General features: G+C 41.9%; 2 protein-coding genes across 5 annotated transcripts in view; one reads left to right on the forward strand and one right to left on the reverse strand.

The window, feature by feature from the left end:
• Positions 1-764: 764 nt before the first annotated feature.
• On the reverse strand, positions 765-11,623 carry LOC118427308 (4'-phosphopantetheine phosphatase-like). 4 transcript variants are annotated; one of them, XM_035837034.1, is made up of 20 exons: positions 11,342-11,623; positions 10,677-10,732; positions 10,024-10,238; positions 9,367-9,550; positions 8,908-9,000; positions 8,208-8,367; positions 7,592-7,779; positions 6,877-6,958; positions 6,409-6,509; positions 5,866-6,021; positions 5,389-5,501; positions 5,009-5,096; positions 4,707-4,858; positions 4,417-4,472; positions 4,123-4,172; positions 3,017-3,121; positions 2,287-2,387; positions 2,041-2,109; positions 1,609-1,772; positions 765-1,031 (listed from the first exon to the last, which is right to left on the reverse strand). In XM_035837034.1, the coding sequence occupies exons 1-20, from the start codon at positions 11,436-11,438 to the stop codon at positions 910-912; spliced, it is 2,352 nt and encodes a 783-aa protein (XP_035692927.1). In that variant the 5' UTR covers positions 11,439-11,623; the 3' UTR covers positions 765-909. The 4 variants fall into 4 exon arrangements, with proteins under 4 accessions (XP_035692927.1, XP_035692929.1, XP_035692926.1 ...); XM_035837036.1 differs by having other exon boundaries at positions 10,625-10,732; XM_035837033.1 differs by having other exon boundaries at positions 8,214-8,367; positions 10,638-10,732; positions 11,342-11,619.
• Positions 11,624-11,799: 176 nt separating this feature from the next.
• Positions 11,800-14,403, forward strand: part of LOC118427309 — a 4,219-nt gene continuing 1,615 nt past the window's right edge. The window contains exons 1-3 of the mRNA XM_035837037.1: positions 11,800-12,344; positions 12,813-13,637; positions 14,043-14,182. Of these exons, the coding sequence (XP_035692930.1) occupies positions 12,324-12,344; positions 12,813-13,637; positions 14,043-14,182 (986 nt within the window). The 5' untranslated portion in view covers positions 11,800-12,323. The remainder of the gene's footprint in view (positions 12,345-12,812; positions 13,638-14,042; positions 14,183-14,403) is intronic.

Raw genomic sequence — 14,403 nt, forward strand, 5'->3', positions numbered from 1 at the left:
CAGCTTTGTTGTGGAAAAGTCACAATTCATTACATTTTTAAACTCTGTTGAGTGAAAAACAGTCCTTGCAAAATCATATATTTATACACAACCACTTGCAATGGACCAATTCCATAGCTCTGCCCGCCTCCTTCAAAATATAGAAATGCAAAATAAAACATAACGATGCAAATATTTGAACGTCATGCAGTCACTCTCTCATTGGTTGAGCCGATAATTGCTGTGCTGTCATTGGTTGAAAGGCTAATTGTCATGGACAGTTAGGATTGGTCTATTACCTGCCAACATAATAAAAGTCTAAATTCATAATACATGTACAAGTCGTAATTCTTTTTTCCTGGGGCAATCGATACTGACTGGTGCTACTTGCCACTGCTAGCAACAGGTTATACTAGCCTGCGATTACATAATCTCTCACTAGCTGGGGTTAATGACCTATCTTAGGGCGGCGGCAACTGTAGGGCCGGCCGCTAGGACTAGGAGTGCGATTTTAGTCAGGCTATAGGCGAATAACGGTTAGTGAGAGTTCATAAATAACCTCAACATACCCAGCAATTTACAAAACTTTGTAAAACTATTGAAGGAAATCCTTACAAGATTATAGAAATGTGCTGCAGCAGTTCCTAGGATTCTGTGTACTGGTTCTACTTGCCACTGCTAGCAATAGGTGACACTGAATAACTGTAAGTGATTTTTCATAATTTTAATTAAAAGAACCTCACTACCCAGTGATTTACAAAGCCTGGAAGTCCTTGCAAAATTTGTGCCCAAGCGATCAATCAATAACCTTTATTTAGCCTGGATAGCACTGTTGGCCCTAGCCTCTCTTCCCAGATCCAGCAGTCCCTACGATTCTGTGTACTCCATATTGCACCTTACGAGTCAGACATGTCATGATTGGTGACGATGTCACCTGTCTGTCTCAGGACTCTTCCTCGGCTGTTGGGTACCTATATCATTCTTGCTTGGGGTCTTGCCCTCAACCTTTGACCCTTTCGTGTACTTGAAGATCACACTGAAGACATCCCCACCTGGAAGACAAAAGATGAAGATTCCTTAGTTCAGTCCATTCTCGAAGAAAAATGAGGCTAAGTACAACATGTTATATAATTCTACTCTTACACTTAATACAGTACAAAAATGACAATTGTCAACATGGCCAATGATGAAACCTTAAATCTTCATGCTTCAAGAGAAATGAGAGTAAGAATGAGTCTAAATCATGTCAATATTTTGCAATTTTATCTGAGACTCTAACAGTATAACAAATGATGATTGTCCTTTAAAAAGTTTACGGTTGCATAAAGACAAACACAAAAAGACATTTTTACAACAGAATTGAGCTGTCATCTTCAATTTCAAATAAAACAAGATTGTGCATAAAACTGACAGAAATTACAATTCATTTTACTTTATTCTAGTGACACTGAAGAGGAGTGATAGGTGTCAGTCCAAATGTACTGTTTGAAAGTAAACTCTGTACCTAAATTTGTAGAGATTGATTCATCTATAAATCATTTTTCAATAATTGTTTAGCTCAATGTCTAACCTTCATTGAAACATCTCCGTTATGGCACACGTTTTTTTTAATGAAAAGATTTTTCCTACCTAATCTGTTAGCCAACCACTTGTTCTTGAGCACAGCCAGTTTGAGAGACTCGCAGGAGAAGGCAGCATGGTAGTTAGTGTGAATGGCACGTCCCATCCCCTCTAACACTACCAGGTCTACTCCTCTTCTCTGGCACTCCTGGGATAGCATCTCATCTATACGGCTGGACACATGGAATAACAAAGTCTAAGTTAAAACTTAAGATCACAGGATGGGATGTCAAAGTACAAACTTTTTGGCTCTCCTGGGACAGCATCTCATCTATACGGCTGGACCACAGGACATAATAAAGTTTAGGTTAAACAAAGTTTAAGTGAGAAAAGTTCAAAGTTTAAAGTTCAGAAAATTTGAAATTTTGGCGCCAAAATTTTACGATATATCCCTTTAAAGGAATGCTGCCACAGGATAGCTTGTTTCCCTTCAATACATACCTCAGGTCTAGACAAGGTGAGGCGGCACCTGATGCCATGACTTTCAAATGCCCCTCTGACAGTGCAGTTCTGGTAAAAACAAGAAGGGCTTGTGTTAGTAACAAAGTCAAATATTTTATGTTCCCAAGGGTCCCCAAGTTTCTCTTACTTTAGTAATGTACAATGTACATTATCAACGTAGTCTTTTTGTTAAAGAAAAATCCCATAGTATAAACTAATCACTGAGGAAATAAAAACTGTACCAACCTTATTGTGGGGCATAATTCTGCCACCTTCTTTGCAAGGATTTTCAGTTCCCCATAAGTCACATCATTCAAGGCTGGCTTGGAGTTAGCACAAAGGATGACCTGTATACCAATAAAACTGTTATCACTATGTTCCAGTATCTCTTTTAGTCAACTAGTATAACTGCCCATTGATGCTAAAAACACCAGTTTTGCAGGCATGTGGTTTTGGCTGATCACATACACAAGCATATGATAAAACTGGATGGTGCTTTGAAACTAAAAGAAGAGCCTGATACAATTGGCTGAATATTGCTGTGAAAAGCTATGAGTTGAGTGCTCCTAATGAACTGACATTACTGTGTGGCTGTAGTCACAGCTGACATTACAATGTTGGACGAAAGCCAAACAATACTTCCAACTCTCCAAGTAATGTAAATATATTTTAAGTTTGCGGGGAATTAATTTCGCTGTAGCGGGAAAAAGGACTTTTCACCGTGGTTTTAAATTCACAGTAGCACTATGCACTGTACTTTCTTACTGCCATGGAAAAATGTTCGCGGTGGTTTTAAATTCGCGGTGAAGTGGCCACGGCAAAAACTGCGTACATAAAACTGCCGAAACATTTCTGCATTTACAGTATCCTATTACAACACTTCCCCTTACATACTGCCACTAGGCAATATCCCCTTCACTGCAGACACACACCAAGACAAACAAACAAACCAACTGATAAATCTGTTATCATATACCTGTGTTCCTCTCAGCACCATCTCCCGTGCAAAAGGAAACACCCCAAGGATGATGTCCAGTCCGCTGTTGTCAGCAAATATGAGGGCACACTTGTGGGGATGGTCCTGATGATAAGTAACACAAGTCATAGGAACGTAAGATAATTAAATGGTCTGTCTTAGAGAGACATAATCACAAAGACTAGGAACACAAAGGTTGGTGTTATACCTTCAGCACCAGGGACAGAGATGGTATTTTAGTGTGATATACCTTCAACACCAGGGACGGGGTGGTGTTTTCAGTGTGATATACCTTCAGCACCAGGGACAGGGGTGGTGTTTTCAGTGTGATATACCTTCAGCACCAGAGACAGGGATGGTGTTTCAGTGTGATATACCTTCAGCACCAGGAACAGGGATGGTGTTTTCAGTGTGATATACCTTCAGCACCAGGAACAGGGATGGTGATGTTGGTGTGATATACTTTCAGCACCAGGGACAGGGGTGGTGTTTTCAGTGTGAAACCTTCAGCACCAGGGACAGGGGTGGTGTTTTCAGTGTGATATACCTTCCGCACCAGGGACAGGGTGGTGTTTTTAGTGTGATATACCTTCAGCACCAGGGACAGGGCTGGTGTTTTCAGTGTGATATTCTTTCAGCACCAGGGACAGGGGTGGTATTTTCAGTGTGATATACTTTCAGCACTAGGGACAGGGATGGTGTTTTCAGTGTGATATACCTTCAGCACCAGGGACAGGGATGGTGTTTTCAGTGTGATATACTTTCAGCACCAGGGACAGTGGTGGTGTATTCAGTGTGATATACCTTCAGCACCAGGGACAGGGATGGTGTTTTCAGTGTGATATACCTTCAGCACCAGGGACAGGGATGGTGTTTTCAGTGTGATATACCTTCAGCACCAGGGACAGGGATGGTGTTTTCAGTGTGATATTTGTTCAGCACCGGGGACAGGGGTGGTGTTTTCTGTATAATTTAGGGTATGGATAGAATAAATGGGTGTCCTCTTCAAGATGAATGAGACTAGGTGATGACGAGAAATTCAACAGCTCTCCAACTCATTACGCTTACCAGGATTAAGCCAGTAATTTGCCAGACATCACACGTACCTGTAATCTCTCCAGCCATGGGTCCAAGTCATCTACAAGCCAGGGACGAGCTGGGAACAGACATAATCTCATCAGAAACAATCTTTATGGTTTGTTGTCATATATAATGCTTCTGGCTGTCTAAACATACATTTATTCTTGAAAACAGAAATCTGCAACATGGTGCATAAAAATCTAATGGTCTGTGGACAATATTTTCTCTTTGAGTAAATGTGAAAGTGAAAAAGAGAAAAAAAATTCAATATAGCTTTTAATGCAATAAGATATGAAGATATACCACAAAAAACAACGTACCTTGCAACTTTGACATGGCCTCTTCAAAGCCAAAACTGTCATCCCCTTCCATCAATCTGCAAGACAAAGGAAAGAAGGCTGTCTTAGCTAGCTTCTTATAATTTTACCAACTCTAGATATAGGGCAACTGCTTCATATCGATCACCAAGCCACTGTGGCCACTTTTTGGTGGTACATGTACCTTTAACCCCATATACGAATGACTCTTTGTAGGACAGATCTTTGTAGAGGTTTTTTCCAGGACAGTTATTTGAAGAGTTTTTTTCAGGAAAAAAATTTCAGCTTCTCACCTGGTGATTGCTTTAGCCCCCCAGTCAAACACATTTCCCGCTAGAAGGCCCTCTGCCAGGGCCACCTGTCGCGCCCGAAATTCCAGGCTGTCCAGATGCTGCAGGCGCTCAGGAAGGATGCGCAGGGCAGCCTCGTTCTCTTGCTGTTTGATCTGAAGATGAAATTCACAATAATTTGTATAATTATACTCAATCTCTTTTCAATGAATATCAAATATTAAAACTTATCAATGAATGCTTATGAAAAGTCAACATGATTGTCAAAACTGAGATGATTTAAAGTACTTGAAAATATGACTTACATGCTGGTATGGATCTGCAAAATGAAATTCATTCAGACACTGCTCACGTGTGTCCAGAAGGCTTCTCACAGTCAAGGACCCATAGGCACTGGAAAAAAGTGCATGATTACAAAGAGCCTTTGGAACTTCTATTCAATTTCACCTACCATGGTGACTAATTTGCTAACAATAGGAAAAGGTTAGGCAATAAAGATACATCTGGTCATGAACAGAGCCACAATTTCACACACACAGACACACAAAGACACAGACACAGACACACACACACACACGCACACACACACACACACACACACATACACACACACAATGGTACTGGTCTTTCCCTGATATGGAAATGACATGCAAATATCATAAGAAGAACACTAGGTACTACTCACAAGGGATGTTCCCTCAGGGTCTCCAGCCGCTTGTTGTATTTGGCCATGAACTGTTGAGCCCTCATCTCAGCATCATCCCTGCTAGGCTGGCTGGCTACAGCTCTGGCTGCTACCTGTATGCAAGTACATAGAGAATACAAAATAGTGTATGGCCCAAGTATCACACATTCAATGTTAAGTATACTAAACCATAAAGGTCTGATAGCCTTTTTGAGGCCATAAAGGCAGGACTTTTTTCACTGTGTCTAGGGAACAACATGGGAAAGCAAAGCCCATCCCTCTCCTTCTACCATTTTTTCACCTTCCTATCTAATGTCAGGTACCAATTATACTCCTAGAGTTGGGCTAGTGAGGAACGTTATGTCTACTAGGTGTCTTTCATAAGAGCACAATGTTATAGCTACACAACCAAGCATCTTTCAATAAGAACATGTTTTGCATTCATCTGCCGTCTTCCTTCTTTTCTTTAACCCTCACCTTGCCAAGGGCCTCCTCGAAGCAGTCCAGCCAGTACTTCCTGGCATCTGGGTCCTCAGTGAGGTCGACTGTGTCAGGAAAGTAACTGGGTGGGTCCAACAGGGCTGGTAGGGACACGAGAGGTCGCTCCAGACGGTCAAGTTCAAACCTGTCAAACTGTACAACAGATGGATGAACACAGATTAGCTTACCTGGACCTCTAGCAATTAAACAGTTGTCACAGTCTAACAAAAAAGGGCCCAAACCTACCCCACTTTTGTCTATTAAGCTACCTGCCACCAAACAATCAAGACCATAGCATGTCCAGGGCAAAAATTAGAAGTCCTCATGCAGGACTAAAGTCAGCAACCAGAGGGCCCAAAATTGACCTTGATCTTCCTCTTCCCAAGACCTAACTACATACTAAATATCATCACAATCCATCCAGAGGCTCTTAAGTTATACTGACAGATATCTATAAACAAGCACACACAAACATATGAAAAACAACACCTCTCTTTCTCATGGAGATAAATGAATGATACTTGTACTACAGGTACATACCGATGCTGTCCTGTCCCTTGGAATAAAGTCAGGAGGAGGGGACGTGCTGTGGAGTCCTGAGCTGCCTGCATAGTTCTCTCCCCAACAGTACTTCTCTGAGTCTGTAGGACAGTTCATAAAATGAAGAACGGTGTACGGACACTTGCATGATAGACAGAAAGAACAAACTCAAGCCAGAATGACTTTGAAATACCCCTTAAAAAGGAAAAAAATTCTCTCTCTATGATATTGCAAATACATGTATGGTGGACTAATTTTTTGCCTAGCTCTAAATTCTTTCTGTCACTGGTCTCTTCGTGATATGATCTAATCTTAACCTTATTCATTTTAGGCATGCCTACTTTGTGAGTCAGTTTGTCACAACAATTTGTCAAATGATGGGATTGATGCATGATAGGTAAAACGTTACTGAGTTACTTCTACATTGTAATCATCAAACATTTCCTTCAAATGAAAAGTGTCTTTTACCATCTTCTTCTGCCCCCTTGAGAAAAGCACCTATGGCTCCCAGGTAGCCCTCATGTCTCAAGAACAAGGCCTGTAAAGTACCCTGCAGATGAAAATGAAAGGAATTGAATGTGTAAGTCTGATCAGCATATTAAAATGTACTTTCTGTAAACTATCAAAAGCAATTATCTGTATATCTACAACCACCCTTATGCATAGCACACAAGCTTCGCAAGCACACGGTATGGCAGCAGCCATGTAGATTTCTATGCCGTCCGGCAAATACGTGGAAGTGGTGGGTTCAGGTTTCGTCAACCTCCGTGCGCATACACCGGAAATAGACAAGGGGTACACCTAACATTTGCAAATCTAGCTGCAAGCATTCTTCACAGCTATCTTACTGAGGATGCCCCTACTGCTGGAAGCCATGTTGGCATCCTTTACGCATCTTAATCAAAAGTTAATGTATTGCAGCTCAAGCATTCACAGCCCTTATCATAGTTTATGTGTTTCGGCAAGTTTTTGGCAAGTTTTCAAGAATGCTACTGGATTTTATTGATCCATAGACATTCAAAATGTCATGAGAGGGTCAGAAGACTTTTAAAAGCCCAAGAATACCTCAGCTACTATTCATTGAAATATAAATATACACACCAACATGGCAGGAGACACAGACAGGAGACAGGTGTGACATAGAAAAAAAGGAACACTTTAAAAAGTATAATTTTTTATGTACCCTGGACCAAAAGTTGATAGCATATGTGATGGTGTGCATGGTGACTGGGTGGCCGCGGATGAAGAACCCCCCGAAGTATATCTTCCTCAGCCCATGTAGCTGTGCGTACAGGCAGGAGATCTGGCCGATGTCGTTACTGATGGTGTGCAGCAGGCTCTTGGCGATGTCCTGCTCCTCAAACTCTTGTCCTATAAAAAAAGTCAAATTGATGAGGGACTTAAAACTTTGTTTACAATCACTCTGCTTTAACAGCCTGATAAAATACTTGAGGATATCTTTTTTTAGTTATAAAAGTTTAAAACATGATGACAACCTGAAAAAAAGTGCATGACAACACATATAAATCTCTAAAATTCTGCAATGGTTTCATTTATGCAGTTTTTGTAGTGACGTTTGCACCACAGATTCATCACACATCAACTATGCATTTCCCAATTTATGATATTTCTGTACTGCAGAACTGTTTCAAATGCAACCTTAAAATACATGCATTAAAAACCTTTTAGCCCCTTCTATCGCAAAATTAACTCACTGCAAAAACAAATGAATTTACAGTAACCAAACACACACACACACACTGTAACTATCACCACAAACAAATAGAAAGTGACTGTGCCTTCACCGTCCTTAGCAGACACCATCTTGCCGAAGCTGGAGGCAATGAGTTCTCCGGGTAGACCCAGAGCAGAGTAGGCTCCTCCGTAGATATCCCTCACCAACATGTCCACATTTCTGTGGTCTCCCTGGCTGGCCAGCTGGAGAAGCTCATCAAAATTCTGCATTATAGGATAGAGAGTATAGGACTGGTCAAACAAAGAAAGTATGGGTCAAGAAAGCAGTTTCACATGTCTTTCTTTTTCTTCCGCTGCAATGATATACATGTTTGAACAATTGTCATCATGTCAATCATCCCTTAAGCTACCTACAATAAAAAAAACCACAACAATCCCATCAACCCCTTTTTTATTCATCGTGGTGCAAAGAATTTTTTTTCAAATGCCCATGCAGTTCCACAATGTGCTGCTAGGTGTCCCAAACCTATAATACTTTTTTCTAGCATCACAAGCTACCTAACAGTAAAAATCAAAAACACAAGATATCAAAATTGGACATTCTGCTGCAATACCTTGGGGGCTCCAAATCTAACCATTTCCAGTTCTAATTGTAGCAACCAAATGTAAAATAGTCCATACAACTACTAATACTCTTGAGTTATAAATGGTGACAGACACACGGATAAACATTGCCTAGAATATAACCTTCTCAACGAAGATAAGAAATGATATAATTATAAGATCAAGTTTAAGACTTCTCACCTTAGCCTTAGTAAGTTTACAGCCCAGTCCAAGGAAACTGCCTCCTCCTATAGAACTGCCACCTATTCTCTCATACTTGTCATGTGACTCCACCTGTATACAACATACATGTACATGTATCTGAAACTCTAGCATTTATCCCATTGGGACCAATATTTTGGCATCACCTCCACCATGCACCACTCCCCAAGGGTCTGCCTGGAGAGGCAATACTCAGTTACTGGATTATAAATGGTTCAGTTATTAGCTCATTTGTGATTGATCTTTAAAAATCTGGTTAATTTTGTATTTATATAGATGTCCTGTATTCTTTGGGAAAATAACACTCTCCTATGGAGTCAAGCATAAATAACTATGATTTAATATCAATACATACTCATTGATATAATAAAGTCTGTGCGTCCTTAAAAAGGTAAATCACCTTGCCATAATTGTTTGTCCATTTTAAGCTGTGCTTACCTTGACAATGCTGACCCCTGACCCAATGTTGACCAGTAGAAAGGGGAAGAGGTCTGCATCCATGGTCTGGAACTTGTATGGCTGTGGGCTGTGGCGCTGGTATTCAAACGCCTCGTTTGTGATGTTCCTCAGGACAAAGATGCACCCCTGTATGAGGCATTGCATCTCATCTTCCTTGTCACACCTGGGGATAACAGGTGTCATGCAGTCATTGTCAATATTTGGAAAGAAACAACGAACACGACAAACTTTTCTTTTATACATTGTTTTATGCAAGCTCTTGCTGTCAGGAGCTGATTGGGCCGCCTCTCCAGATCATGTGGCTATTCAACTCTATTAATCTGACTTGAGAGAACCATTCCCTTTTCTAGAGTCACCAATAGGAGCTCTAGAGTCTTTGTCACCATAATTCAGTCCAATAGGAGATCTGAATTTTTGTCAGTATGAAAAATCAGTCCAATGGGAGTTCAGTATTCTCTGTCACTAAAGACACTAGTCATCATAATCTCCAAAACCAAGGTAACAGACAGCAATGAGTCTGTTACACAATTGGTCCTAGTTGTGGTTACAACTACCTGACCAATCCTAGCAAAACTTGCCGGCCCTGGCTTTTTTTTGGCCTAATTTTACAATACGGTTAAATATAATACTGCTTACTCTAATCCCAGCTTGTCCCTGATGAGGTTGGTGTACTTGTGCGACCCCCCTCCCGTGGCCTTCACCACTTTCCCCATCATCTCCCCGTGACTTGACACCAGGTTCTCCTTGATGAAGTCCAGACACTTCTCAAAATACGTCATCTCGAACTTCACGAAGTGGATCCGCGCTCCCAGCTCGTTCTGCTCCTGGATCTCGTACAAGTGGTGGTCATCCTGGGGGAGAGAAAATGTTGAAACTTTAAGATCACAATTAAGGTAACATGCTTCAAGTCCAGTCTGTGGTTCAATAGCGACACTGCCTCTGGATCAAGAGGTTATGAGTTCAAATCCAGGCTGTGTAAATTGAGAAACCACAGGACAAGCTGAGTACAAAAGAAGTACATGTAATTCAAAGGTAATCCACACAAAATAGACGGTTTCCATTAAAGGCTCCTACAGCTGGCCAATTTTTCACAGAAATTCCAGCTTTTATTCTTATATTCTTATAATCTAGAGGCAAAGCCACAGGAAGGTCAAACCCAGCCGGGTCTAGTTCTAAGTCTAGCCTGGTAAACAGGTTAGCCTTTTCCGGAAACCCTAGACATCAAATCATGCTGTACTTGTTTGTTATACCTGCCCGTCACCATCATCCCCACCACTGCTGGCACTTACATACGCTCGGCTTCGCTCCACTGTCGAGTAGTACGCCAACTTAGCGAGGGACCCACCTGGGAATGTGAAGATCAGAGGGTTTATTGCAACAAAAAGTACAGTGCCTTTTGTTAAAGTCAAAATACCATATCCTGCAGCTGGATCTTGAAATTCTACAAAATGAGCAATAAAAGTATTAAAATTCTGCAATATCTTGGCCCTTATTTATAAACTTCTAATTTAGCCCCCTGAAGGCCAAAGGCCCACGGGCCCATGTGGCATTTGTGTGCGTGCGTATTTGTATGTGTGTGTACATGCGTGCGTGTCTGCGTGTGTGTTTGTATGCGTGTGTGTGTCTGTTGGTGTGTGTGCGTCTGTGTTGGTGTGTGTGCGTTGGTGTGTGTGTGTGTGTGTGTGTGTGCATGTGCATGTTTCTTTTGAGGTTGGTTGACATATTGACATCAAAATGTCACAAATATCCCATTATATAGTATTTATGTCCTCTCAATATGGTACAACAGTGACAAAATTTGACCGTACGCCATATCTGAACGTTGACATTAGATAATATAAAATGTCAGTTACAAGAATCTCTGTTTGATTTACTAGAAATATACAGGTAATGTGGTATGTGTTTAAACAACGGCTAACAGTCACAGACCAGACACAAGTATGTATGATGTTACCTATGTCCATCGCAAATCTCTTGGCGTTTCGCAAGTTGCGAAAGACTTCGTCGGGCGGCAGCGAAATGCTCCGGGCGTAACTACGCTCTGCACACATCGTGGAAGAACCAACTATCTTACAACTAGAAGAACAGAATCAGATTGTTGACATGGAAGCGTAAATGTGTCAAAATGCGGGAATTATATGCGACAACCCACTGAGTTCTTCGAAACTCAAGGGCGCAGCCATGTTGTTTACGTTTCGCCAATGTAAACACCCTGCGCAGAACAATTACAGCGCGAGCCTTTCTGCGCAAGTCAAGATTCGAGTCTTCTTCATCACGTAAACTGCGTAAACTACCTAACAAAAATCACAGATAAAATACCAAAGTTATGTGTTGTTGAGGAAAAGTTATCATCGTCTTCAGACAATAACAACAGACAACCACAAATACATTCGCATCACCCCCTACCATCAAAGTGGACTCATCCAGCCTGGCTATGCAGAAACTGTGACGTCGCAATCTCGAATAGATTGTGGGAAAAACTTTGTAAATAGTCTATTATCTACCCAGTTCGTTCACACGGGCATTAAAAATATTCGCTTCGTGGGAGACAGTCAACCTCTAAATCCTGACTGGATTCGCCTAGAAACATGTCAGACGATATTTGGGATGCCCTTGCCCTTGGTGCTGAACCACTTTCTGTCACTGCAAACGCCCCCTTCCCCAATATAGAAGAAGCTTTGGGAAGTAATCTTTTGTCGGGTCAGATTTATCCAAACTACGACACAATTAATTAACATACCAAGTATTTTCTTAACTTGCTTGCCCTTTTTAGATCGATTCTATATTCTTGATTGGAAGCGAAGGGTCTGGAACGTCACAAGGCTCTGGAACAAGTGGACATTACTGTTACCATGGAGACGGTTATGATTGTTGTGGCCAATCGTTTCAAACCACAGGGGATGTCGACTGTATCTAGATGAGAAAAGGGAGATGCCATGGAGGTAGATTTAAACCAGGTGAGTTTCTCAAGCCGCTTTGTGGTCATAGTCGAGGTGTCCTATTTTCAACCTCACTTCCATTTCTAAAGTGAACATATCTTATATAACCATATATGGTCAGCAAACTATTCCTAAAACACGAAAGCATACTGCATGAAAAAAATACAGTCAAAGCAAATTGACCAAACAATTATGAGCATCTTCGTGTGGTGAAGTTTACTACGTACTGTTATAAGCTTTCAGCTCATATCAATGATGCAATTACCTTCTGCTATTTCTGTGTGCCCATTCTTTGCACTCGCTCAGAGATTGCTCTCGTCAACAAATACTGATATTTCAAGGCACCAACGTTTCAAAAAGCCATTCGAGAAGCAAGCAAGCTACACACTCGTCACGTTCCAGAACAGTGAAGTAGAATATCTATAGCTTCCATGTCCATCGCGTTCTTAGTTTACTTGAGTCTATATTCTATCTCTACCCATGTAGTTGACCGCATCCTTGGTGACTGTCAGCCCCTTTGCGCCGTCACCAGTTCCGGATAATGCACCCACAGAATCGCAGAAGCGAGGCGATAATGGTGATATGAGGCACCCAGCCGACTCGGACGGACCAGTGAATGTTGTAGATGACTCTAAACAACCAATCGAGGCCATGCCAGCCAAGATTCAAGAGTTTTCATTCGAGCAGGCGGAGAAATCACGACCACCGATAGCATCTCTGATTAACCAGCGGCACGGGTACCTCCCCACCTCCAGAATGTACTGGCGACTTCCCTCGCACAGGAACACGCCAGGCAAATGGGGTGCAGAAGAGAAGAAGCTGACAGCAGCCACTTCCTCTAGCAGCATCCTCTCGTGGCTTTCGGAACTGGAGGATGCGGTAGAGATGTCTACATCAGCGACGTCCGTCAGCAACGGTGAGCGGCAAGGTATGTTCCCGCCAGGTAAAACCTTGGGTCTACAGGTCCCCCATGTCCAGGATCTAGGGAACTCCTGCGACCAGCAACAGGGAACAGTCGGCGGGGGGCGCCAGTGTGGTAACCCGGAGAAAAGGGCTACAAACTCCCGACAAAAAGTCCAAAGTCGCCCCCAGGACTCTAACTTCATAACATACGATAACAGCTGCTTGTCCTACACCACGCCGCCGCTGACGCATCCAGCGTTCCAGGGTCGGCGTGGTTTTGACCCCTGGAAGAGAAGGATTGAGTTCAACAGAGCCCACTACCCCGTGAGCGTGCGGCAAACCCTGTCAGACGTGCGGCAGACGGTTCCGCAGCTGCAGGCGCAAGCAAGCACCAGGAATCTGTCCAAGGTGAATTTTACATTACCTCTAGATCTATTTGTTGCGATACTCAAAAATTTATCATGTGGCGTTATATTATATGATGACCGAGTGGTCATGCTAGCAGACACGAGATCAGGTTGTCACGAGTTCAATTCCTAGCATTCTCGGCTGGACGCTGTGCCCATGGGAAAGCCGAAAGGCTAAGCACTTTCACGACTTTCCTCACTCCACCCAGGTGCAAACTAGGCACTTTGTTATCGTATGACGAATGTAGCCAGGCAAGGTCCTAGCATGTGTTTACACAATCTTTCGCTGGCTGGGGTTATTGCCCCCCTCCTAGGTGGTGGCAACTGTAGGACCGGCCGCTATGAGCGCGATTTTAGTCAGGCTAGGCAAGGTCCTCACTGACATCTTTTTCTGATCCCCCACCAGGTGATATCAGCTCCTATGGTCATCAAGCAGATGGAACCGCTGCCCAGGGACTCCACCGAAAACCTCCCCAACATCACCCCGCAGGAACGCCATGACGACATGACACCCGTGGAGACCATGGAGAGAGAGGAAACTCACAGGTGAAATATGTATATATATATATATATATATATATATATATATATATATATATATATATATATATATATATATATATATATTCTGCATATCTATGGATACTATATATATATATATATATATATATATATATATATATATATATATATATATATATATATATATATATATATATATATATATCTCTATATCTCTATATCTCTATCTATATATTTTTTTTTTT

The sequence above is a fragment of the Branchiostoma floridae genome, chromosome 12 (genome assembly GCF_000003815.2).
Source record: "Branchiostoma floridae strain S238N-H82 chromosome 12, Bfl_VNyyK, whole genome shotgun sequence".
NCBI classification, from domain to species: domain Eukaryota; kingdom Metazoa; phylum Chordata; class Leptocardii; order Amphioxiformes; family Branchiostomatidae; genus Branchiostoma; species Branchiostoma floridae.